This window comes from Anas platyrhynchos, chromosome 4, assembly GCF_047663525.1.
Source record: "Anas platyrhynchos isolate ZD024472 breed Pekin duck chromosome 4, IASCAAS_PekinDuck_T2T, whole genome shotgun sequence".
In the NCBI taxonomy this organism is placed as follows: Eukaryota; Metazoa; Chordata; class Aves; order Anseriformes; family Anatidae; genus Anas; species Anas platyrhynchos.
This window is the reverse complement of record NC_092590.1, coordinates 8,354,578-8,381,269: the sequence shown is the minus strand read 5'-3', so window position 1 is coordinate 8,381,269 and position 26,692 is coordinate 8,354,578. Positions and strand designations below refer to the sequence as shown.

Here is a 26,692-nt window from a genome sequence, read left to right as displayed (position 1 = left end):
GCACTCGTACTATTTCTTCCAAGGCTCTCTTTCATGCACAAAAAGTGTGTCTTCAAGTGATATTTTGTACAGAAAGTGCTCTGAAGCCGGAGCCGGTGATTTTGGATGCGTGTATTTTTAGATAGACAATCAATTTTTGGCTTCAGCCATAGGGGAAACTTGTTTATAGAAAGTGAGACAATCGCTTTATTTTCTGACAAGATCCCTGCCCTCTAAACCAGTGCATTCCTCACTGTCCCATGAGCTTCGGCAGGGCAGCAAAGCTGCAGCACTTGAGCTTTCCCAGGAGGGTTGCCCAGGGGCCGCTCCCCGCCGTCTGAGGGCAGCGGGCGGACCCCACCGGCCTCGAACCGGATTCGCTCCGGATTCGCCCCGGGGCCGTCCCACACCTGCGGGCGGAGCGGTCCCGGTGCCGGCCGCGGTCCCGCCCCCGGCGGACACCGGCCGCCTCCTTTGAAAGCCGGGGACGGCCGGGAGGGCAGTGCCAGGAGGGAGCTGGGGCTTGTCTGTGAGTTTTGGGGGCTCTCTGCTCGATGTTGGGAGGTGATGGGAGTCCCTGGCGCTTGTGTGGTTAGTGAGGAGTGGTTGGTTGTCCTCGTAACCTGCTCCTTGTGGGGCTTGGGGGCAGCCTCTCCTGGCTTGTTGGGGTGGGCTTGTCTGAGCTTCTGGTTGTATCAGTTATGGTAATGGGTAAATAACTACAGTAGTGGATAAATAAATACTTCTTACCGTGCTTGTAGGGCAGTATGGTGTGCTTCTGAGCTCTGGTGTGAGTGGTGATGGAAAAAACTCTTCTTACAATCTTGCTGGTGGGTTATATCTTGGTCTACTTGCTTGCTTGACAGAAATAGTGATATTATTAATGGTGAACCTACAGGTGAAAGGGTTTTTTCATTGTTGTTTGTTTTTGCTTGTTCTAAACCCCTTGATGATAAATGAGAACTAGTGAACTGATTTTTAAAAAGTGGTGGAGACAGGATTTGTGTCATCCCTGAAAGGTGTTCAGTTCCAGAGCCATGCAACTTACTTAGCACTATTAAGTACTTTGTGAGTGTGTGCTGTTGAAGAATCTCTTTGGGTGCTAATACTTTACATGTTCTTGGCTTTTATGTATTTATTCCTAATTGCTTAGGAAAAAAAAAAAAACATTCAGGAATTTCTTCACCCGTTTCAAGGTAGGAGTCTCAACTTGTACTTTCTGAGGCATGAGCTTGCTGTGAGAACCAGGGTGTACAGGACAACAGCAGAGGAAGTGCGCGGGGTTACCCAGAGTATGTACGTACGTGTTCATGCATTTCACTAGTTCCAAAACTTCCTTCCGTAGGGAAGAGCTGGGTATCTGCTTGGTATATCTAACTCCTGTGTAGATGTCTGCCATGGCTTGGGTATGCAAGTAGGCTTTCTCTTTCTGTGCTGGTGCTTACTCTTTCTATAAACTCTATAAAGTTAGCTTGAACTAGAAATTCCAAAGTGGTTCTTACTCCTGCCTGGCTCCATTAACTCCCTTCTGCAGGTTTAGCTCTGCACCATGGCTCTGAGCAGGGTTCTGGTGGCAGCTGCCTTTGAGAACTGCCTGGGTGTCTCTTCAGAAAGAGAACTTTAATGCATGGGCTGGCTGTGTTCGTTTATAGAATTACTGCTTCCAATGATATCCCTGCTGATCTCATGAAAGAGGAGAAAAAAAAAAAAAAACAGTAATGAAAAAGATGCTGGGTTTGTTCCAGCTGAGGCAAACAGTAACTTTTTCCTCAAAACTCCTCTCTTCCCTCCCTCCCTCCCGTCACCCTGCTGGGGGACAGGAGGGACGTGGTCTGAACGCTGTTCTCCTTGTGGACTTCTAGTGTGCAAGAGGTTTCTTTTCCCTCATGAAACTGTTCCATATGAAGTTCTCTTCCTTAATATTCCTGTCCAAAGAGAGCTCTGTGAAGGTTACTCTGTTATGGCCAAGCAACGTAGCTGAGATGTGTGCTGCTGACTCCTCGCTGAGTTTTGTGACTTCCTGAACGTGCCACTCACATTGTGACAATCTTTTTGGGAGCAAGACTCCTGGACACACGAGTGATGTCGGGCAGACCCTCTCCTGCAAGCTGCTCTGCATGAGCGAGCCTCTGGAGGCCACCAGGTGCCCTGTGCCTGAGCCATGGATGTGGAGCAGGTGGGCCCTCAGACGTGGTGCTGCAGAAACAACAGAGGAAGGAGAGTGTTTCAGGTGGCTGTTATGTCTGGAGTAATTAGCAGAATGGCCATAATTCCCCTTTTCCCTTTTTTTTGAACTTAAAGGGGTGTGGGGGGCACTCTGCCTACAGCTTGCCGTGTGCCTGTAGGAGCGACCTTTATTATTACCTCATTATTACCCTTTGCATAACACCTGCAACCCAAACCCCCTTCCACAGAGCCCTCTGTGTGGCGTGAAGCGTGTGTGCGCGCATCCCCGTGACCGGTTACGGGCTCTCTATTTCTTTCTTGACGGAAATAAATCTTTATATTAATAACTTTTAATATTTATTTTGGAGAAAAGACGCGTTCCTGCGTGTGTGGGGGGGACCGAGCGGGCACCGCCAGCCGCCTCACGGCGCTGAGGGGAGCTGAGGACACCATGGCGGGGGGGGGGGACCCCGATGGCCGTTGCCGCCGCGCGCGCGCAGAGGCGGCCCCGGGGGGCTGCCGTTACCGGCCGGGGGCGGCCGTTAAACGGCTGCGGGCGGCCCCGCCGGTTCTCCCGGCCCGGCCCCGCCTCGCCTCGCCTCGCCTCGGCTCGCCACAGGGGTGAGTGAGTCACGGCGCGGCGATGGCGGGGGCGGCCGGGGAACGTGAGGCCGGCGGCGGCGGCCCGCAGCCAGCGCCGCCCCCGCCGCGGAGCCGCCCTGCGGCCGGGGAGGGCCGGCGCTGAGGCGGCGCCGCTGCCGAGTGCGGGGCCGCTCCGGGAGGCTGCGGGGAAAGCTCCGGAGGAGGAGGAGGAGGAAGGGAGCAGGGAGGGTGCAGGTGGCGACGCCGCCCGCCCGTTGGGGGGCTGTGGGCGGGCAGCCCGCGACGTTTTCCTGCTGAGGAGGCCGCGTCGTGAAGGAGAGCAGCGGCTGCCTGGGGCTGGCTGGCAGGTAGGGGGGTGTGTGAGGGTGTGGGAGGGGGGCACCTGCCTAAATGCTGCCCCCAGCACGGCGCAGGAGGCTGCCAGAGTGCTCCTGAGGCTCCGGGGGGTTAGGAGATGTGCTGAGGGTCGTCGTGGGGTGAAGGTGTGTTGCCGTGGGTCCGCTCCTCGAAGCCAGCCTTCAACTCTGAAGTGCAGCTCAACTTCTTGCTGAGGGACCAGGTACTTTTCCACTACCCCGCACAGCTTCTGCCTTCAACCTAGCTCAAGATCCGTGTGAAAATGGGGCTTCTGGCAAGACTTAAATCCTAAGATGCAATATAGGTGAGCAGTTGTTCTGCTTAATCTTTCCAATCCTTTCATTTATTTTTATTTACGAGACCTCAGCAAGTTAAATAAATATCTGTCCTGAAGCTACCTAACCACTTAGAAGCAGGTAGCTGCTCGTTACCCAGGAGAATGGCTCCAGGGTGGCACTGTCACATGTACACCTGTTTTGGTTACGCTCCTTCCTGAGTCGAGGGGCTCCCAGCAGTTCTGGCAAGCTTTACTCTGCTGCAGTTATTCATCGGTTTGTCTAAAACCCAAGCTGTTTAGTGTTTGTTTTTAATGAAGTTGCTTTTGTTTATTATTTGTTGGTGGGTGTTTTTTGATGCCATATAGCCTTAGTTACTCTTGAATGAAGCCAGTAACTTTTTTTATTTTGACTTAAATGATCCAGGATTCGATTTACTAGAGGTCAGTGCAATCGCTTCCTTTTTTTTTTTTTTTTTTCCTTCGAGATAGGACTTACTTTGATTTTTCAATTAAAAAGATGTTATCAGAATGTGATCACAGAGAGAAACACAACTGTCTCTGTCCTTCTGGAAAGCATTGTTCAAGGGTACAATGTATAATGTGTGCAAAAATCAAAGGGGGGGAGCTTTGAGTAAAATTGTAAGGTGATGACAATGGGATGTAGACAATGGTCCCTAATGAGATTGATTTCTGTACTGTCCTTGTGGTGAACATACCCACAATGGAGAAATGAGAACTTGAAGTGGGAAAAGAGAGTTTCTTCAACTCTGAGGCTGGCAATCTGAATCCAGAGTAACTTTATGTACCCCTATATTTTAAATCATGAGCCATGGCTTGCACTTTGAGCATCTGTTTTCTGGATTGTGAAAGCATTTTGTATTTCACAATTCTACAATCACAAAAGTCATTGTCAGGGTCTAACAATTCTGTTTTCATGAACTAACTAGCTTCCCTCTGAATTAAAACTGTTCTAGGTAGACACCAGAAATACTATGTCATGTATGCAGTATTATGAAAGACTTCATATTTCTGTATAAATAATAATAATTAAAAAACAAATTCACCTCCATGTCTCTAGAAGAGCAGAATAAGATTTCCTGTAAAGTATTTTAAATTCTAAAAAGCAGCTAATTCTTCGAATCCTGTGTGCTCGTATACCTAATTGAAGTACAAAGACTGAAAAATATTGTATTGATTTTTGTTTTTAAGGATTAGTAAAGAAAAAGTTATTAAAACAAGTAATGGGCTTTAAAAACGGAGTAGTTCCTCCCTTGCTAAGGACCAGGGAATGCAAGAAGGCTTTTAAAGAAATAGCTCTTTATGACTTTTCCTTCGTGACTTTCTTTCCTACTATAGAAACTCAGTTTGAAGATGCAGATATTTGTAATAATAGTGTATACTTCCTTTAATTTGGATTTGCTTTCTAATTCTGATAGGCTGTCAGCCTACAGTATTATTTGATATTGTTTGCAGGGAGTGGACAATACAGATGCTGTGACACTTTTATTTAGTATGGGTATGGTACTGCAGTGGTCTGAGCAGATGCTGGGAAGACCAGTGCAACACTAGGTCCACTGTCCTCAGAGCTCTCTGTCTGCTGGGAGAATTGTTTGTACCATGGGCACCACTGTCCCAGAGGATGCTGCAGGACGCTCAGTGTGTCGGGCACGCAGGCACCGCGGTCCCAGCAGATGCTGAGGACCTTATGAGCTGCTGAAGGGAAGGGTTTGTGTAACACAGATCCCTCTGTCCATGTCGCTTGCACCTGTTCCGATGCCATCTCCTAACTGCAGACTGGACCCTGCTGTTTTAGTAAGGCTCTGCAAGCCTCTCCTGTACCAGGGCGCTTGCTGATGTTATCACTACTCCTCCCCGAGATAGCTGCTGTGTGGGGATGCGTAATACAGGGAGACAAGTACTTCCAACTGATATAGTTGAGCTTGGAAGTCTGTCATATATTTATTGAATTCTAGCAGGGCTAAACCTCTTTATAAAACCAAATCAGCCTCAGGAAAACCTGCTGCCCTCTAGGAAATGTATTTACATGCCTCAAACAAGGAGATTGCTGTGCCTTGAGGCTGTGCTTGTAGCTGGGTTAATCTTCCTGCCTTACCTTGTGCTAAGTCCCTTTCAAAATATGCGGTGTCAGTTGTGGGTCCTCTTGTTTGCAGCCTGATGGTGTGAAAAAATTGAAGTTTAGTCTGCTGTATGGATGAGGGAGTTAAATAGTTCGTTGGAGGTTTTGAAGTTGAGTTAATCGTTGCAAATAGAAAAGTTCTTAATAAAACACTGTTTGGATGTAAATCCTCCAAGGAGGAAATGCTTCAGGATGACTACTTGGAGGAGAACCTGCTTGCAATAATGAAGCTTAGGCAAGACAGCATTATAGTAAAAATAAATAAATAAAATAAAAATAATAATATTGAGCAGCATAACTGTCCCTTCCCCAGACGCGTAACTGCCAGGAACATCCTGTTCATTTGAAGGCATCCGAACAAAATTGCAGTTCTCTTGCTTTCCCTCAGTTTATGTAGGTTAACTTGCCACAGCAGTGTCTGCTTCAAGGACATCCCACTAATTCTTTATAGACTTTGTAAACAGAAACTCACTTGCTGCTATCAGTGGAACTGTGAAACTTCCAGAGGGTGAGTTTCATTGGCACACAAAACAATGCCTTAATATTGCTGACTTCTAATTTCTGGCTGCTCTCTCCTGTAGTATTGTTTTCTTTCTATATTGAGACTTTCTTAGGCTCAATCTTCCTGTAATTCTAGGTGATGCAGTAAGTTTCAAGCAAGGCTTTGCAGTGTTTTTGTGTCTATGGTTACTGATACAAAGTGGCCTGGTGTGGCCTTGAGAAAAGGTGCCAAGCCTCTTGGGTACAGCACTGAATGTTTTGGAAAGTTGCATCAGCTTAAATGATTTAAACTGAACTGGCGCAGAGCATATATGGATGCTTGCTTAAGAATGGGTCAACTTAAAATAAATTCATTCAGAATTATTTTTAATTTAGCAATAGTAAATCTGCAATACTGAAATAAAATGTGTAGGGTTGAATTCAGTTTCCTAGATACAACCCAAGCATGTTATGGCTGAACGGAGAGTTGGGAGTACAAGTAGTGGTTCAACGTATGCCTTCAATTACAGTAACGTTAATGGCAAAAGAGGCGGAGATCGTGAAAGAAATCAAAGGAAAAGTGAGCAAAACAAAAGCAGGAAACTAACAAATCTCTTAAATCATTCATTCTAATCCGCCATCTGAGAATTTACAAGCTGCCTACAGCAGTTTGTAATCACTACTTTCCAGAAACTCCCCTGGCGATTAGTAATGTTCTTGGTGAAAATGAAATTGCAGAGGCTGGCTTACCTGTTCCTTCTGTGTAAAGCATTTTGTCCCAGATAAAGCAATGCAACTTCCAGTGTTTTGGGAGAGGAGATCTTTTTGCTTAGTGTCTCTGATACCTTAGGCCCGGGTCAGTCTTGCTACCGTCATGAACAAATCTTCCAAAATTGAAACTTTAAATACTAGAATGCTTTAGATGTGCTTTAGGTGCACTTACTCAGTCTTCTCTCTGCAACACTGCCATCAGGACTTGCAAACCTAGCAAAACTTGGTGCGGTTTGCATTTGTGACTCAAACTCTTTTGAGTTCAGTCACAAATCTGTGGCACTCTTACCTCTAAGTGGAATTTAAATTTGGTTGGTTGCTTTTTTTTCAAGTCTTGGCTACCTATGAAATGGCTTTTGTGACTATCAGTACGGGATTCCCTCTAGCCTCCAAGAACAAGCCTCTGGCAGAGATTGCCTGCAACACAGGTCCTGTAAGCTCTACCTTAAAGCCACAGCAAAAGGTAGTATCTTCTTATTGAAGTGCTGTTAGAAGTCTCTTGCCACGTTGCCTCCCCAATGTATCTTCAGTAAAACACCTGTGTGTAGAAGTCATCTGCTTTTTACTGTTTCTGAGTTCAAACATTAGTTTGAGTTACTTTTACAACTACATGCAGCACAGTATTACTACACTAAGTCTCTTAAGACCTTAAGCTGTTGTGTGGTGAGTGACTCACTTTTCACAGAAAGCAATGTGAACCGTACCTAACGGTGACAAAATGTTTGCTTATGCACACACCCCAGTTCCTGCTTATGCTTACTCGAGTGCTGAGCAGTTGCCTAGTGCAGCAGTTGTACTGATTCTCCTTGTTTAAAGTAACAAACTTTGGTGAAGAGAAACAGCAGTAGTGAAGCTCATACCTCATAGCTGTTAATTGTTTAATTACAGAGGGCATGATACGTTGTATATCTGGTTCGTAGTTCTAATACATTTCTACAGCAATTACAGCTCATCTGATTCTCGTCCTTCCCCCACATCAACCTTGTAAATGGGAAACAGCAAGTGCTGTTTGTAGATGCTTTATAAAAGTGCCAAATACCACTGCCCATGTTTCAGTTTGAGACTGAACACAGACTGTATTGAGGCAAACTGTTCCCATCACTGCTGCTGCCTCTAAAGGACGCTTTAAAAGCTGGAATGCTGTGTTACTGTCTTAGCAGTGTTGAAAACATACTTGATGTAGTATTGTAGGATTCTGTCATCTGATCCTCTGCCAGTTATTCTGGTTTGAATTTATATTGAAATTATAATGCACAAAAATAAGCCCTTAAACTGAAAATTTGAAGACAGCTGTTGTTGCTCAACGTTGAGAGAAATTCACTGCTATAGACCTATTTTGGATTAGTTTGTACTTCGTATTTTTGGTAACTTATCTGCTTCAGGTGTATATAGAAGCTCTCAGTATCTTACACTGGTACTTGCACTTAGCTTAAAAAGTTAATGTGTTCTTTTAGTTGCTGTGTATTAGGAGCCTGACAAAATCCCTATCCAAGTTTATTTCCTATTTTCATAATACTGCACTAATCTGTGAGGATACTGTGTAAGAGTGTTGTAACTTACCCTTGTTTTGCAGTGCCTTTCTTGGACACACAACCTTGTCTTCATTTGATTTCAGTCTGATTCTGTACATTGTTTTGAGTGTGTCATTTGACAAGAATTAACTTATGTCTTCTGGTGTAGCACCTTGGCCTTGTAGAGGCTCATTATGAGCACAAAATTTGGCCTTACTTGACAAGTAACAAGGCTGGCTTAAGATGCTTCTTCAGTGGCAGTTACTGCAGAAGTGCAGATGCTCAGTCTGCTCTATCTTCACAGAATGGTGGTGTTACAGTCCTGATGTGTACTGTGCACACAGCTATAAGTGATTTGGAAAGTGTTTGAAAAAACAACTCTGCATGATGTAGGAAACATGCCAGCACGCTAAAGCTGGTCCTCCAAAGTAGAGCTGTGTGTCTTCCCGTCCTGTGAGAAAGAACAGTGACTGAAGCAGTCAGAATCCTATATTTACTAGTAAAAGCAATCAGGTACTAAAATGGAGGGGGAACTTCTCAGTGTCTTGTTTTTCCCAGAAATATGTGAACATCCATGAAGAACTTCTTCCTTGAGAGGAAGGGCCGTGCCGTCCCCTTTGGGTATGAAGCAAGGGGTATTAAAGACGCTGCTCCTCCTAAGGTGCCATAGCAGACTTAGATGTCAGTATGAAGACAACTTCCTGAAGAGCTGAGTGTTACAGATGTATGCTGCTGTACCCTGCAGTGACTGGATCCTGAATTTGCAGACCCTTCTAAAATTCATTGTTTTCAGTGGTGTTTACCAAACAACTGAAACTGAACACTACACAACCTACATAGCTGCACAGAAAGCCCTTCTAACTGAGGGTAGCTTTTTTGTGGTAACCATGGTGGTTAGTTTCATCTATGCAGTTCCTAAAAATTGAATAAGCTGTTCTTATATGCACGAGAAGACATAACTATGACCAAGTTGCTTCCTCAGTGTAGTACTGGTCAGTGTAAAGTAAGATGGAGTAATGTATTCATGTATGGTAAAAGTTAAAGTAACTTATAGTGACTACTAAAAGTTGAAGATGAATAAAATTACACCTCAGCTGATAGTCACAGGGCAAGGCATGATGCTTGTCAAATGCCAAAGCTAAAGTACTTAGACTAAAGAAGCTCTATTGATAAAGATAAATAATTACAGTTCTTGCTCTAAAAATATTTTTCACTTATATATAGGGCTTCTTTTTTAAAAAGAGTAATTATTCTTCTGATCACAGGCAGCTTATGCTTTCCAGTGTACATCACACTAGTCACTGGATGGTCCCAACAAGATAAGTAGCTGTCTGGCTTAGTTTTACTCTGCAGTATGAATGCTTCCACAAGTGGTTTCTGATTTTTATTTCTTTAACTTGGACTTAGAGAAAGCTTAAAGTAAAGTCTTTGACATCTTTGGTTTCAGACTGAACATTTTAACTCTCTTCCATCTGAGTGGCGTTAGTTAAACTGAGACATCAGTAGGAGATTCTGGAGGGGGAGTGGAGGAATGTAGCGGGGAGAGGTGCTGTAGGAAAGCATGAGCGCCCTGTTCCATCTTGATGCATTAAGGACAAACTCTTGAGCCTTGTGTTTTTTCCTTATTTATGACTTGAAGTATGTGTATTTATTCCTGTTCTCCCCCTACACCAGTGAAATCAAGCACAAATCCTTAAGCACTGCAAGCCTTTTTAGAACATGTGTTTAAGGCAACACAGTTTGTTCAAAACATGATTGATGTGTGTAATGCACAGGAAAGAGCTGTTAATTATGGAAGTAATTGTACATTGAGTAGTTGATAACTATTGCAACTACTAGGGCAGATGCAGGAGGAATGTTGTAATTGGGGCTGAAGTAAGTGCTACCTCAATTAATCTTCCATAACACTTAAAAAATAGTTAATCCAGTTTTAATAGGTTGCATTACTCAGCAGGTGTTGCACTGATATTATGTAGCTTATGCTTTCATTACTTGTTGCTAAAAATGAAACACGAAAAAAATCTGCTTACATGTGCATTTATAGTGATAATCTACAGTGTTTTCAGTCAAAATCACGTTATAATCATTTCTCCTTTCATCAAAAGGCCTGTAAATTATAGGACAGCATTTTTATTGGATATTTGCAGTAGTGTGATGCAGCAGATGAAAGCCAGTCGTAGTGCGTAAAAAATGTATTGTTAAATGGCTTGTGTTTGTCCTGTTGCTGTTATGACTAGGGCTTTAACACACACTGTTTTCACATTAGTATATGTGAAACAACTAGCCTCTTACCAAGCAGTTCAGGATGGATTCATGCCTTAGGGAAAGTATGTAAGTGTGTGAATACCTTGTCTTGTGCTGTGCTGCCTCCTGAATGTGTGGTGATGCCCTGTAGTTAAACAGACTAGTGACCTGTTTCCTAGACCAAGTTGTCACTGAAGTCCACGTTTCAGCTCAAATGTTGAGGCTTAGTAGAAACTGGAGTTCTTGCTGGGGAATATCTCTGTGTGTGTGTAGGGCATTCAATGCTCTGGTGTCTGAATGTGCTCAAGAAACCTTACTGTGAGTTGTGACCCAGGCCCTTGGGATGACTGCCTCAACTTCTTGCAGAATGAGAGAGAAGCCTGTGTGATCTTGGTGCTTATGCTTTTGCCCCATAGAAGCAGAGGTGAACAGGCCTCTATTCTGCCCAGCTCGGTTTCATAAGTCTTACTGACAGACATGAGAGCTTTCAGCTTCCTAAAGCTTTCTCTGAACAGTCTCTCTTTAGACAGCTAATTACTCTGTTGGAATGGGACTGTTTCAGTGTTGAAGATGCTACTACTCTTTTGAGTTATGTTTTAGCATAACTGTACAAGGAATGTAGGAAGGACTCTTGGCTTTGGAAGATGTCTTTCATCAAAAAATGGGATGCTTCTTTTCTGTGTATGACCAGCACAGCTGAGTCTACTCTAATAATTAAGGCAGCTCACAATGTGCATTATTCCAAATAAAAAGAAATCAGTCTCGCTCAGGGGATGGAGATGATTTTCAGGCCTGACTTGCTTGCCAGTATTTGCTGGAATGCTGACATTGCTGTTTCTTGTGTATTTTTCCCTCTTGAATGGGACACCAAAAGATGGGAAGTCATCTGGGAAGCTTTAAGAATAGATTATCTAGCTGCTGTAGAGCTTGGAGCCTGCTTTCTAGAGGACCTAAGCTACTTAACTCTAACTCAATTTGTATCTTGTGCCTGTGCAGCATTTTGCATTCCTTGTGGTATGAAGACTTTTTTTAGATGGCTTCTTTAAACTTTTTTTCATATCTGCATGCTATTAAAAGATCTTCTGGTTATTTTTATGTATATAAAAACAGATTCTCTGACTTATTAAAAGTAAAAGTATTAGGAAGGGGAAAAATAGATTGGGTCTGTGCCTTTTAGATGATTCTATTTAAAAAAAAAAAAAAAACACCCAATGACCCTACACATGAGTAGTTTGTGTTCAACTATCTTTGTACAGACTTAGGGCAGAGATAACTGTACCTCATGCAGTTGAATGAAATCAACACTGACCTGCAATGAGTTCAATTTACATAACCTAGACTTCCTGCAGGAACTAACTCTATTACTACTGCTTTGGAAGGAGTGGAGCAGCATAACACAGGGTGGAACTTGCTATTATCCCAGCCTGACTTCTGCTTCCAGCTAAATAAAAGATGCTCTTGTGGGTGGCAGCTTGTATGACAAGTCCTGAACCAGTCCATGTTTGTATCTTGTCTTGATGAAACAGTTTTAAGAGAGCATGAGCAGGGATTAGTGCAGAATGCTTTAGGCTGTCATTTTGGGCTGCCCAGCAGTTGTTAACATCTTGGTACAACTCTGAAATGCTAGCATTGCAGTCCAATGTGCATGGGTCTTGTTTTCTTCCCAATTTGTTTCTGCTAGTCTGGAGAGCTTCTGCCTCTAGACTTTGTGGTACTGTAACTGCTACTGTGGAGGTGCTTCTTATTTTTAATGCCTGTCCTGGAAAGGCAGTTGGTGTTAACACATTTGTTGTTATCCTTGCCAGGTTGTGTTATAGCTACACAACTGGAACACAAAAGACAAATTTGACAAGCTATCAACTTCTTGAAATGGTGACTGTCAGGTGAAGTCATCCCAATTCACCTTTTAGATCAAGTCTGTGTGTGACTTCCTTCATACTGTTTGCTACCTCTCCAGAACAGGTGTGTGTGCCTAACGTAGCTTTGGCTTCACTGATATTTGGATGCACTGGCCTACCTGTAGCAAGATACCCTGCCTGAGGAGATTAAGTAAGAGCAGAGGTATGTGCAGTGGCTGTGTAGGCCAGCACAAGGGTGTGTAGCATCAAGCCTCCGTGTTAGGTGTAGGTAGGTACCTTAGCAAGTGGGCTGGGTTGCTGTAGTGCTATGTTGACAACAGATCCTGAAATGGAAACCATTACGAGGTCTAGCTTTCAGGTTCTTCTCCAGACAGTAACTTATTATTTTGACTTGCCCTGAAGTTATAAGGTCAGTTGCAAGGCAGCATGGGGACTGCCCTTGCTGATGCATGGAAATATTTTGCCATAATTGAGATTTTTGAGGAAGATGTGCAGGAGCACAACAGAAATGCTAGTATGTGGTCAGATGCCCTTCCTCATGAGAAGACACCAGCTGGGAGACCAGAATAATTGTTTTTTTTTTTACTGTGTCCTAATCTTGCTGAAGTACTTTCTCTTCTTTTAGAAGAAGTGATTCAATAATTTCCAGTTGAACACTGAGTTCTTTCTCTTGTTACACAGCTGAGATTCACCACTTATTTACTATCCGCTGTGGTTACTTGGCTCACATGCACAACATCACTTGTCTTGGTGAGTCTGGAGATGACATACAGTTTTTGTCAGCTGGAGCTCTGGCTGCTGCAGTGCCTCTTCTGGGGGATAACTTTTTCCAGAACCATGTTTGTCACCTTGTTTATAGTTACTGTCTTTCCATGTTTCAGCTAGTCTACATAAATCCTTCAAGTCTTCTCTTCTTCCCAACTCAATGCACATTTAGATGTCTGGTGGGTCATGGGATAGGATGCTTTTTGAATCACTTTCATAAAATGCTTTCTATCCAGAATGAAGTTTGAGAGCTCCAGGACCACACATGAGAATGTGGCTGAACTGTGAGATGTAGTTGTAAATATACTTCTCCAAGTTTGTTTTCTCAAATTTTTGTTTGCTCAGTCACAGATTTCTTTATCTTGACCTTGCTATTTTTCTTTGGCCAGAACTGGGAGTATTCTTCATAGTTAGTAAGATGAATGTCAGAACTAGATTTGGGTTCCAGCTTGGTTTTGTTTCCTACTGTGGAAATACTATCTTGACTCAAGTTAGTGACAGTCATGTTACTGGCCAGGTCTTTAAACAAAGAAACGGAAAATGAACAATATACACATTTAGTAAACAGGGATTCAGAGTGAGCATCACGAACGTGGTTCTTTCAATCCTTTCTAAGAGCTTTAGGCAGTAAACTTCTCAAACTATTAGGTGAGAAGGGGAAGGAAAATAAATGAAAGGATGAAATGAAAGTCTCACGAGGGGCTTGACATAGAAAGATTTCATTACTGCAGTGATGTTCAGTGTGGGGTTGTTAAATGCTAGAAGACAGAAAATACTTCTTATCAAAGGCTGCAGTATAGCAAGGAATAATGGAGAGAGGTTTGTATTATTTTGGAGATGTTTAATTACTTAGGCAAACAGCTCTGAGGGGCAGTAAAAACACGTTAATAGTACTCTCAGCCTTCTCACTCAACACCTGCCCACCTCTAGGGTGGTGCCTCAAAAGGAGATGGCGAAATGTCTGGGAAAGGTATTGCAGAAAGATTTCAGTGGTACTTGTGATTGCTGCCCCACTCCTACCATCCATTAGAAACCTTATTTTTCGCTACTACCCCGTGCTGTGGGGAGATGTGTGACAGGCAGAAGAACAGATAGCCCAAAGGAAGCATGTTGTGCTCATCAATCTGTAGAGGAAACAAAAATGAAGAAGGAAGTGTTGAAGTACATAGCACTTCTAAGCGTTTAAAGCCAAACAGTGTCATTTTCCATGACTAAATATTAAAAGGAATTATTTTTTCTTGTCAGCATAATGTGGAAAGTATGTTCTTCTATTAATAGAAAACCTTGAGCTAGTGGAACAGTTGAACAAGTTTAAGGAAGACCATGGGATTGGGTTAAAAATTTAAATTGTGATGACTTTAAGTTTTAACTCTATAGTACTTAAACATGATGGGTAGCATTTTGGTAGGGGGAAAAAATAATTATGGCAGTTACAACTTCAGTTATGACAAACTGGCAGCTAGAAAAACAAATCAGCACAACAGCACAGATTCCTGTGAATTTCCTACATAACCATTTGTGTATATTAATCATGGTATTTGTTGTTCAGTAGTCTTAATGTCTGTGTTAGAAATAAAACCAGATAACTGCTGAAATACCAGGGCAAGGGAAGCTGTGAACATGAGAGGAAAATGGTGGTGGGGAAGCCAACGGGAGCGCGGCCATGTCGCGTAATGGCGGCCACGTGAGGGGCTGGGTGTCGCGTAATGGCGGCCACGTGAGGGGCTGGGTGTCGCGTAATGGCGGCCGCGTGAGGGAGGAGGTGTCGTGTAATGGCGGCTGTGCCCCTGAGGCGGGCTGGGAAGCGAGACCTGTGTGCAAGGGAGGCGAGGGCTGCTGTGAGGGCAAAGCCCTCTTGTCCAAAGTTAATTGGGTGATGGTGGTGGTAGGGTGATGGTTGGACCAGATGATCTCGAAGGTCTCCGATCTTAATGGTTCTATGATTCTATCTGGTGTGTGTGACCCGGCTTGACAAAGAGGGCTGAGAATTCCCGGCTCTCACTGGAGCTTTGGTTGTGCTGCAGGAGCCTCAAGCTGCTGATGGCAGGTGGGGTTGGGAGCCCCTGGTGGTAAGGGCAAGGTGAGGAGATAGAAGGGGGGACTGCAGCAGGGAGCAGGTCGTGGCTCATCATCTGTGCCATCTGATCTCCATGTTTACTGTTAGTGACAGAGGATGTGCTGTGGATGTCATCCCTCCCAGATACTACTCATGAGGCTTTCTAGGCAGCTGGACCAGAGCTGATCACATTGAAAGCTATTTAGGATATGGGTGTGGGAGAGGGGAAAGAGAAGGTGTTCAGGGTATTCCATGACACACACACCCTTCCAGATTTGTTTCACATTGGTGTGATATATCACACAGGGTACAATGTGTCAGGATGCATGTGTGGGATACCCTCAAATAGGGAAGGAAAAAGAGGTGGGATGTTTCTGTTTCTGAAAAAGGATGTTTTCATTGCTTGGGACTTTACAAGTGTTGCTCCTATGGAGGCGTCTCTAATTTGTAATGTGGGGTGTGACGAGAACTGAGGGATATGTGAAACTAACTTAAGGTATGAAGCTAACCACTTTTAAATGTGTCCTGTCCTCAGATGTGGAGTCTTTCTGCTCTCTCTGGATGAGGACTGTAGTTACTGGATATCTTTCCAGTCATATGCCTTGCAAGGACTAATGTCTGTACTGCATCTCTGTTAAACATGACCTGTGAGGGATGAGGCTCTGTATACTGAGGTGCTAAAATAGCTTTTGTCTGGGCTGTACAACTTGTGCATGTACTTCTGGCTTATTACCTGCTAACACTGTAAAGTGCTCCGTGGATTTAAGCAACTGCTATCCTCTTTAAACTCTTAGGAAGAGGGTTTTTTATTGCCTCAGGGAATATTTGGGAATGTTCTCATAAATGTGACCTCTTACTTTGCAGCTGGTGCTATGCTTCTATTTGGGAGTAGCACAAGGGAAAAACTTGCCAGGCGTTATCTCTTTAGTAGTCGCCGAAATATTTTTAGGATGTATCACCGATAAGTTTCCCCTAAGTGTGTGGCTTTCTAGCTGCCTCTCGCCTGATAAGCTGTAGCAGAGTCTCTTTAAAGCACACATTAGTCAGTGCAATTGCTCACCACCCTGTGATGAAAGTGGTGACTAACCTCTCTCTCTGACTTTCCATGGTGAAGCACAACCTTTACCCTCGGTAACTGGGTGGAGGATTTTATAAAACATTATGAAACATTGCTGCCTCCTGTGCCGCTCCCGGTGGCTGGTAACTGCAACTTTCCTGTGATCTAGAGAAGACGTGGGACGTCAGATGCACTGCTAGGCTGCCAGCAAGTCTTTATTGTGTCCTTTGGGGAAGGATCTTTGTTTGAGTAGTGGTTCCTTGACAGCATCAGGAGGCTAGAGCAAAATAAAAGTGATCAGTGCAGAGAACGCTGAAACACTCAGACAGTGAACTACATGTACATAACAGCATGATGATCCTGAGCCTTATTTTGTTATTTTTTCCTATGTTATCTTTTGCCTGGTAAGACAGAGGTAGTACAGTGACTTCTACTCTTTATGGAGTGTTTATAATAAGTTTTCCTTTAACGAGCGGAAAAAAAGATGCAAGCCCAGTGCTGCTTTGCAATGTTACAAAATAGGCAGTCGTTCAGTACCTTTTTGTATTTATTCAAGAGCAGCTGATTGGGAGCTAAAATATCAACTCAGCTTAGCATGCTGTTCTGTCCAGAAGCATCCATTAAAGGGCAACAAGCTCTTGGTCAGAGAGTAGGATCCTTTGGAGTCTGGGGACCAAACAGCTGAAGATCTTGAAGATGCCTTCAAATGATTAAGGCAAACTTACTCAGTGATGTTCAGAACGATAGAGCTCAGATGTTTTTCCTTTGTTCGCATTGCCATTGGGGTCCTGGTAAGTGCTTCTAAGGAAAAACCAATATAGACTCGCAAGTGACAATATGATAATCTGTTCTGAGAGTGTTTGAATGAGCAGTACTTCTGTAGTACAGCTTTATCTCGTGCTTCTTCAGAATCACGAGTGACAAGTGTGTTGGCAGCCTATCAGAGAATGTAGATAAGCTTCCGACTTCCAGATAGTCAAACTGCAATCCACTTCTTGCATGTGTTTATGTAGTGCAAGCATAAACATTGTACATCTGAAAGATGAGCTTGGCTCTGGGAATATTTTTTACTGTAGCAAAATAGGTATAATAAGCTAATCTATTAAGCTCAGTCCTGTTTTTCATACCGAAGTGTACTTTGCTCAGATCTGGTTTAGCAGTGTTTTCTGTGATCTATGTGCAGTTTGAGGCATACGTAAAGGATGGAGAAAGTGCTACTGTAAATCTGGAGACCTGGAATACTTAAAATTAAGTCAAATCTTAAATTACTGCTATCAAGATAGCAGAGAATACCCAGCTTCTTTACTTGTTCTGATCCCCAAAGGTAATCCTAAAAACTTAGTTGACCAAAGACAGTATCAACTACTAACACTTGTTTCCTGCTAACTGTGATATAGGTAATAATATGATATAATAACCTGTGTTATCTCCAGCTGCTTAATTTACTTCCGGAGTAATTTACTTCCTGATCCTCCTATGGTGACTACCAAAGACAAGAATATATTTCAGTTGTATCAAATGTTTGAGCCAAACCTAATAAAAGTGAATGAAGCTTAAAACTACTGCTACCTAGAAACTGGCATCTTGTACGTGAGTGTGTGTATCTTTAATGATAGAATATATCAATCTTATTATTTTGAACACTTCTGTTCAGTATGAGCATTCAGTTTTGGAACAGCATGTTAAGAACTACTTATTTGGAGAGCCTGCTGAAATTGTGACAAATAAGTCCTTGATAAATCCCAGAAGCTAAAATGTTTTGATGGATGTTATAAAAGTTCCAAATATTGGGTGAGAGATAGTAATTGTGAGCTAACTTTATGTGAAAATGATCTTTATGTGAAAATCATGTGACTAACAACCTAAATAAAACTACCTGTTAAGCTCTACCAGGAAGAGCCAAATGTAGACAAGCCTTCTTACACTTGTCTTAAAGCTGTACGCTCAGTCCAATAATTTCTTTAAATAATAATTGAAGATTGTGGGGGGAGGGAGTGGTGCAGAAAACTAAAGGAGATGTTGGTATGGGAACAATTAGAAGCCCAGGAAGAAAACTCATTAAGATTCCCTGCTCTCTGTGTTTTTTCCCATTTATATTTTTCCTCACTGTATTACAGAATCATCCAGGTCGGAAGAGACCTCCGAGATCAGAGTCGAACCTTTGACCTAACACTAACCAGTCCTCCACTAAACCATATCCCTAACCTCTACATCTAAACGTCTTTTAAAGACCTCCAGGGATGGTGACTCCACCACCTCCCTGGGCAGCCTGTTCCAGTGCCTAACAACCCTTTCAGTAAAGAAGTTCTTCCAACATCTAACCTAAAACTCCCCTGGCGAAACTTTAGCCCATTCCCCCTCGTCCTGTCACCAGGCACATGGGAGAACAGGCCAACCCCCACCTCGCTACAGCCTCCTTTAAGGTACCTGTAGAGAGTGATAAGGTCGCCCCTGAGCCTCCTCTTCTCCAGGCTGAACAAGCCCAGCTCCCTCAGCCGCTCCTCGTAGGACTTGTTCTCCAGGCCCCTCACCAGCTTCGTCGCCCTTCTCTGGACCCGCTCAAGCACCTCCATGTCCTTCTTGTAGCGAGGGGCCCAAAACTGAACACAGTACTCAAGGTGCGGCCTCACCAGAGCCAAGTACAGGGGGACGATCACCTCCCTAGCCCTGCTGGTCACACTGCTTCTGATACAAGCCGTTGGCCTTCTTGGCCACCTGAGCACACTGCTGGCTCATATTCAGCCGACTGTCCACCATCACTCCCAGGTCCTTCTCTGCCTGGCAGCTCTCCAACCACTCATCTCCCAGCCTGTAGCTCTGCTTGGGGTTATTGCGCCCCGGGTGCAGGACCCGGCACTTGGCCTTGTTGAACTTCATGCAGTTGACCCTAGCCCATCGGTGCAGCCTATCCAGATCCTCCTGCAGAGCTTTCCTACCCTCGAGCAGATTGACACACGCACCTAGCTTGGTGTCATCTGTAAACTTATTGACGGTGCACTCAATATTTTATTCACTCTAGCAATTGCTACTTCTGTTCTAACATGCTGGTTGAAAAGCTGTGCTTCTTGATGATGGTATGTGTCTATCTTTAGAAGATATTAAACTGGTTCCAAAAAGAAACCTTGTTCTTAGGACCTGGGTGTGTGCCTCACAGGAATTCCAGTTATCCGTTCGGGTTACTCGGCTGTCTTCAAGTCTGAGTCATGTCCCCTCCGCTCCCAGCAAATGTTCGGTAGCTTTGAGTAACTGTTTAATTTTTTTTAATTGATTTCTCCAAACCCTGAATATTTTCAGGATGACCCTGTAGCTAAGCAGGTGTTTGCTGCTTAGCTACTGAAGTCGTCTTAAGTCTACCCCTAGGTGGTTTATGGGCACCTTCTATTTCTTGATGGGGAGAGTCCCAGGTTCCACAATAGAAGGAATAGGGTATTAAATTAGTATAAGGGCAAGGCAGAAGCCAAAAGGAATACCCCCTTTTGGGGGAGTTGTGGATATGAGTTGTGGGAAGGGGGCTAATGGTGTTTGTTTTCTTTTGGACTAGAAAAAGTATGTAGCTCTGGGGAGTTCCTTTCACAGCTCGTATCAGAGAATGATTACACTTAGTCCTCACTGTCACTTCTCTGGGCTGTCAGCTTGGCAGAAAGGGAGCAAAAGCATCTAGCAAGGGTGGGTTTTGGTTTTGTTTCTTGTTTCCTTCATCGATACAGAATATGAGTACAGAATACTTCTATATTCTTTCAGAATATGAGAAAAATAGCTTGAGAAGGCACTAGGAGGGAAAGAAAGCCTTTGAGTTCCTACAGACCAGATGACATAGCACCTTGAGCTTTCAGTGCAAACAAAGTTTTGACCACAGCATGCACTCAGCTGGAAATAATCCTGATGAGACATCAGAAATGGTGGATCAATAAACCTTGCAGTCCTGTCAGAGTACCAGGAAGGAACACTGCTCTTTCCTGCAAGCTGTAGGTATAATTGCTTTTGCTTAATAAGTTAATACAAAAACCTGGAGACTGCTCTGCTGCTAGGTTGTTATGTTACTGTTCTCTTGTTATTCAGATGCTGTTTGATATTTAAGGCTTATGTGGATGTCATTAAATGTTTGAAAACAGTCTTCCTTTATTTAAATTACTAGTGGCAGTAACTAGTTTCCTCCTCTTGCCCACAAATAAGTCAACTGCATACTGTGAAGCACTCAATATTTTTCATTAAATGCGTCATTCTTCAGATGTTCCAACTGTTAAGGGTACAAAATGCATCTGGATTTGATTGCTGATCTCCCCATCAGTGCCTGCTGTGACACGTGTTGAGAAGGGCTGCACGAACTTAGGTGATTATGAACCAGTTCTGTGGAAGTCTATAGATACAAAAATTAAACTGGGGCTCTTGTCCATCCAGTGGAAATCAATCTCTTTATTTGGGAGAAAATTGATCTTTTCATTTCAATGCATTCTCATTGATGTCATTTTTTTAGGAATTGGAAAAAATAACTTGGAAGTATAAAAATTGAAAGAAAAAGCTGAGGGTAGGTATGTGGTAGGGGAATGGTATTAGGTACTCTCCAAGACTGGGTATTTTATATATGATTTTTAAAAGAAACCCTTGAGCACTGCGTCTCTCTAAATCTCTTTACCCCTGGTTGGAGGGGTGAAGCTAAAATCTGAGTTGGAGGAGAAATGGCAAACAAACCCTCCTTTGTAAACTGTTCTGCAGCATTGGGCACAAAGCGAAGCAAGCTTGAAACTGGGAGAAGAGATGAAAATAAACCATAAGCGTGACAGAAATAGGAACACTTTTCTCAGTGTCTTCTTTTCTAGCATAATATTTACATCGTGTCAGCTGACAACAAGGATAAGCATTTTCAAAACCTGGAGGCCTACAAAGAATGGGGTGGCTTGTGTGGACTTGAATCTGGGAGTGAGAATGTTGCCTATGTTCAGATACTTCTGATGTTGAAAGATGCTTCAAGAAGTTACGTTTGAAAGAAGATACAAATCAGAACCTTTGCTGGCATGGCAGTGGAATATTTTGACTTTATCTTCTCTTTCAGTGAAGTGGGACTGATGGTTCCTTCTTTTAAAAAAAAAAAATTCTCTTCCTTGTAGAGTCCCCAGGTGCGTGTAATTCACTGGTGAAAATGACTTGTGCAACAGTTTCGTTTGGTCTCTGCAGGAAGTGAGGGTCATGGAGTGAAACTGCAGGTGTCTGTTGGTCTGGCTGGAGCTGGACTTTGCCTGACTCAGGGACTGTTTCGGCAATACTAGGTTTTTAATCCATAAAGTAAACAAACAAGGAGGACTTGGGTTAGCAACCATGCAGTCACTGCTTTGAACTTTGAGAAAGTGTACTGCAGCTCACGCTGTAGTTACAGGAAGCCAAGGCAGAACTTTTTTTTTTTTCCCTGCTTTTAACTGAGAAGCTTCTTGAGGATCTCTGTACCCTTCCCACTGGGGGATCCTATTGCGCCACGGTGCTAGTTAAGAGAAATCCCAAGACAGGTTTAACAGGAACGTCTGAACATCTGAGTGCTTCCTGCTTGTCCTAACCCCTTCTGGGGAAGCAAGAAGCGTTTGGAGGTGGGCTTCAAGGCTGGCTGACCAGCGTGCTGGGGAGGAACGAGGAGTCCAGCCACATCATGCTGCTTGTCGCTCTTGCTGCAAGCACTGAAGAGGTACCATGAAACAGGTTGCTTGTGTTTCCTTAGCTGAGTCAGGGAGTGCTTTTTTCAGTTCTAAGAATTTTGTGGTATGACAGATCTACCTGTTAAACTGACTGCTTCCATCGTAGGATAGCTTCTGAAGTGAACCTGCCAAGTCAAATGTTCAGTTCTGTGACCTGTGACTCTTCATTTTTCTCTTCAATGTGTTGAGTTCGAGACATTCTGTTCTTTCTAATCTTCAGTGATCAAAAGGAGCGTGACTTCTTGCAGTTTGCGGAGTAGGTTGTGTGCAGTGATTTAGTGATCCTTGAAACAGGTATATGAGATGAAGATTAAATGTTAGGAAACAAAAGGGTGACTTCACTTATGAATACTGCATTAGTGTAATGCTCCGCTAATGCCTGGTGTTACCTTAAAGCTCTGAAGGGAAAAAGCTGGTGCTGAATGACTGACAAAGCTTTTTAAGAAGCGTAATCTAATGTTTTATTTTGGGGATTAAAATTGGTGTTTTGGGGGGAACGCAGTCTTCCCACGCATGTTGTATGGTCTTAAATGAATACTGATGTATGCTTTGTATCTTCAGGTTGGGGATGTGCATGTTTTTCAGAGATGTACATGCATCTGTTGGGAATCAGGAAGGAACAGTCATCTTGTAAGATTTCATAAATAAGGCTTAAGCTCTAACTCTTCCGTCAATAGAATAATAAGTCTATCATGCCTTATACTTCTGCTATTAGTAAAAATTGTGTGAGCCTGGGAGATCTATGATCTCTGCTCATTAAAAGAGAAGATTATTTTTTCATTGCTTTTGATATGGAGGGCAACAGTTAGCATATGATTTCTTGTTTTCCCCCATCCATTTTCTGGGAACACAACAGAAATCATTGCTTGGGCTGTGATGCTTGCAATTAAATCAAGAATCACGCAGGAGCAAAACGTCACCATATCTATCCCCCAGTAATTTTACTTAATGAAACTCAAACTGCTTTTTCTATGAAATAAGGCTTTTTGGAGCAGAGCATATAAAAGCTTGTTTTTCTTGCTGGTCTTCTGATGTTAGCCATTGGAAATGGACTGCTCTCTGTAACCTGTTTAATTAGAGGGCAGATATGTAGGAGGTGAACATAAAGGAACCTGCTGGATGATGACCAGCCTAATTGGAGCTAGGCTTCTTTGCTTCTGGAATCAGATCTCATTAAAACCAGGAAAGCAACAATAATAAACTTGAAACAGGCATCAAGTAGGCTGGTTTTTCCTTTGTCCTCTCAAGCTTGATTTTAATTTTTTTTTTACTGTAGCTGGTTCCTGTAAACTTAATGATTCATAACAGGCGATATTTGTTTTGATCAGAATACACATACAGTGTGAACTTAAACAGGGGGCAGTTGTAGCATGCTCTCACAGATTCCTCCCTAGTGAGCTTGCTCTTACAATTTGAGATTTGGACTGTGTGTGAAGACCAGGTTTTGTTCCTTCCTTTCAAATGCTCACCCATGGTTCCAAAAACCTGGAAAAACTTTTTCTGCTTGGAATTTGGATTTGAATACAGAAGAGTACAAGCCTTACATAGAAATTAAATGTTAATAGTGAAATGTCTCTTTGCCTTGTTCTTGGAAACAGCTGAACTGAGGAAAGAGCTTCTTTGTGTGCTTGTGTGGCTGTGATAAGACATCAGCACGTTTCTGTACCGTTACATGCATATGCATGCAGATTTGACCAGTCTAAAGAAATAGTTATGCAAGGGTACTACTTTCTAGGTATTATTTAATTACCAATGGCATAAGACTTCTGAACACTGAAGTAGCAAAGGTTTAAGTCTAGCTGTATCTCCATTTATCTGTGTGTAGATGTGACACTACAGCAGAAGTGTTTTTTCTGTATTGTCATTGAAGTCCTGGGTCTTATGCTTGTCTTTAGCAGACAGGGAAAGGAATGTGTCCAGATGAGTATGCATGGAAGTTGAAATGCTCTCCTACTCTAGTATGACTGATTTAACATCTGCTCTGAAAGTCTTAGTGATAGTCTTAGTTTTGACAAGCACCATAATGAAGTTGTTGCCCAGCTGTTGGCTTAAGCATCCCCTTCTCTTAGGAAAGCAGAACTTCTTGTCAGAATAAGAGGGAGGAAAAAAGCATCAGAAACCATCACTTGTCTTCTCCAGGTTGTTGCTTCTGCAGGTGGGGGAGTTTGCTTTGCATGTAGTTTCTCATGCACTTAACAGGGATTTAGAAAAAGCCAACCAGTGGCGGTGAATTCTAGAGACGCCACTGAGAAGTTAATTTAGAAATACCTCTTGAATACTTTTTGAATATTTTGGGATTAATTGTATGAATCTTATCTGGCACCAATTAATTAGCCATTTTGTTGTTAGGCTGTAAGAAGTGTAGATAGAATATCAGTAGGATTTATGTGCTGACCATGTTAAATACCTTTCTTTAAAAAAGACACAAACATCAAACCAAAAGCTTCCAGACTGTCTTGAGTTTAGGTTCTTTCCTATAAAGAGATGAATTATTAAACAAGCTTTTCCTAAACAGCCTGTTTTCTCCTAAACAAGGTCTATGACAGAACGGGGAGATGGGCAGCTCCAGTTACCATCCTAATCACAGCACAGCATTACAGCAGCAGCCTGTTTTGGCATGCAGGTGTGAGGTGGTGGTGGTAATGTTGGGCTCTCCTCTTAAAGAAGCAATAAAAAAAAATTAGCAGGTAGACAGCGAACACTTTGTATATTATTTCTTTTGTAATGGGAATTGAACAGAATAAAAACTGTATGCTACAACTACAAGCAATATCACAGAACTTTAAAGACAAAACTTGGCTATTGATTCAACTAGAACTACTTTGGCTCTGCAGAGGTGAACTACACTTTCTTTCTCTGCAGAGCGTAGTATAGAAAATGGCTTTCACTTACCTAGTGAAAACTTTAATGGGTGCCTTTAACTGATGGGTTTTCCTGAATTGATAAATACAGCCTGAAATAAATCCTGCACAATGAGTCTTGCTACTCATTTCTGTTTAAAACATCTATTTAGACCCCTTTCTATGTAAACCAATGGAAAAATACAGATCGCTCATACTTTATTCTACATATAGGTTACCGTAACTAAGAATCTAATCCAGAAGTATTTCTCAGTTCTCTGAAAATCCAGATGTTGTTTAGTGGGTACTACAACAGCTGTGGTTGACATACTTCTAGTTCCAAGGATATTTAATTGAGCTATCCGTGAGTGAATTTCCTAGATAATCTGATTTTATGCCTTACAAGATGAAATCCTGTAGTGGCTTTCTCTTTTGTCTCATCACCTCAACTAACAAGATTGGCTGACCAATCTATATGGATAAACAGTGTTAATATACAGTAACTGTATTGTCAATCAGGAGTGATTATTTTGTACAAAATGCCCTGGAGTGATAAACCTCGGAATTGCTGCACATGTGGATTAGTCTTAGTTCTGACAACTGAAGTGAGAGCTGTGATGATTAAAGGCTGTGCATCTTCTCCTTTTAAAAAAGAAAAAGCCTAACCTGTAGCTTGATAAGTCTAATCTTGAATTATTTTACAGTATCACCTTTAGTTTCTTTTTATATGTATATGTAAAATGGATGTAAACATATATAATAAGCCTTTCTAAGATTTGTTCATTGTCACATTAATAGTTCTGAAGGTCCTGAATATTTTTTTTTTTTGCAGATGATGCAGCTCTAGAGAAAAAGTTGTCTCCACAACTCGCTTCACAGTATCTTTCAGCACAATGGACTCATCTTAAGAATTTTACCAGTAATCAAAAACCATCTAGGAACAAGAACACTGGACTTTGAGGAGCAAGAGACTTCAAAGAGAGCCTGGAAAACAGTCACTGAAACTCACCTGGTTTGGGCTGTACAGCTTGGGAATGAATACCATTGAGACAGCGAAGCTTGAAGAACATATGGAGGGTCAAAACAATGATGCTTCTAATGGCTACACCCGACCTACTCTCTCAGTCAGTGAGGAGAACAAAAATGGCAATAGCAAACCCAAGGGCTTGTCCAATGGCTTGCGAAAAACAGCAAAGAAATATCCTGATTACATCCAGATTGCTATGCCTGCTGAGACAAGGAACAAATTTCCTCTGGAATGGTGGAAAACAGGCATTGCCTTTGTCTATGCTCTCTTCAACTTGATTCTAACAACTGTCATGATCACTGTGGTCCATGAGAGAGTACCTCCGAAGGAGCTTAGCCCTCCCTTGCCTGATAAATTTTTTGATTATGTTGATCGTGTGAAATGGGCTTTTTCCGTATCCGAAATAAACGGAATGATACTAGTTGGATTATGGATATTCCAGTGGTTATTTCTTAGATATAAGTAAGTAACTGTTTTTTTCTCTGTTTCCAAAGCGTTGGTTTCTGTCACTTAACTTGGGTAGTAGAAGAAAGCTTACAGTACGATCTGTAGTTTTATGGTTGAAAAGACTCTCAGGTCTGGCAGAAAATGATGAAGGGATGGCTATTAGAAAATGCTCTGGTGTCCATACTGGGTACAGAGATGTGGCTTTCTTCTGTCTATCATGTAGTGTTTTTGAATTGGAATTTGATATGCACTTTCACTCCTCAAATTTACTATGGGATTGGGCATTCCAGAGTTGTGATTACTGAAATGGCTACATTTAAACAGGAAATCAGTGATACTTTAAAAAAAAAACAAAAAAAAAAAACAAAAAAACTTTTATGCATCTGAGGAAGAAGCCACTGTCTTCTACAGCTGGGCTAGAAGCTTGTTCTCTTG

The 26,692-nt window shown here is 42.6% G+C and overlaps 1 protein-coding gene across 7 annotated transcripts in view; it reads left to right on the top strand.

The window, feature by feature from the left end:
• The first annotated feature begins 371 nt into the window (after nt 1-371).
• The window catches only part of SGMS2 (sphingomyelin synthase 2), a 41,988-nt gene continuing 15,667 nt past the window's right edge, over nt 372-26,692 (top strand). The window contains exons 1-2 of one of the 7 annotated variants that reach the window (XM_005019827.6): nt 372-508; nt 25,616-26,272. In XM_005019827.6, the coding sequence (XP_005019884.1) occupies nt 25,818-26,272 (455 nt within the window). In that variant the 5' untranslated portion in view covers nt 372-508; nt 25,616-25,817. Of the gene's footprint in view, nt 509-2,660; nt 2,767-2,823; nt 3,096-3,143; nt 3,410-20,020; nt 20,232-21,724; nt 21,934-25,615; nt 26,273-26,692 lie in introns of those variants that run through there. The other 6 variants (XM_072036931.1, XM_005019824.5, XM_005019825.6 and 3 more) reach the window with 6 other exon arrangements.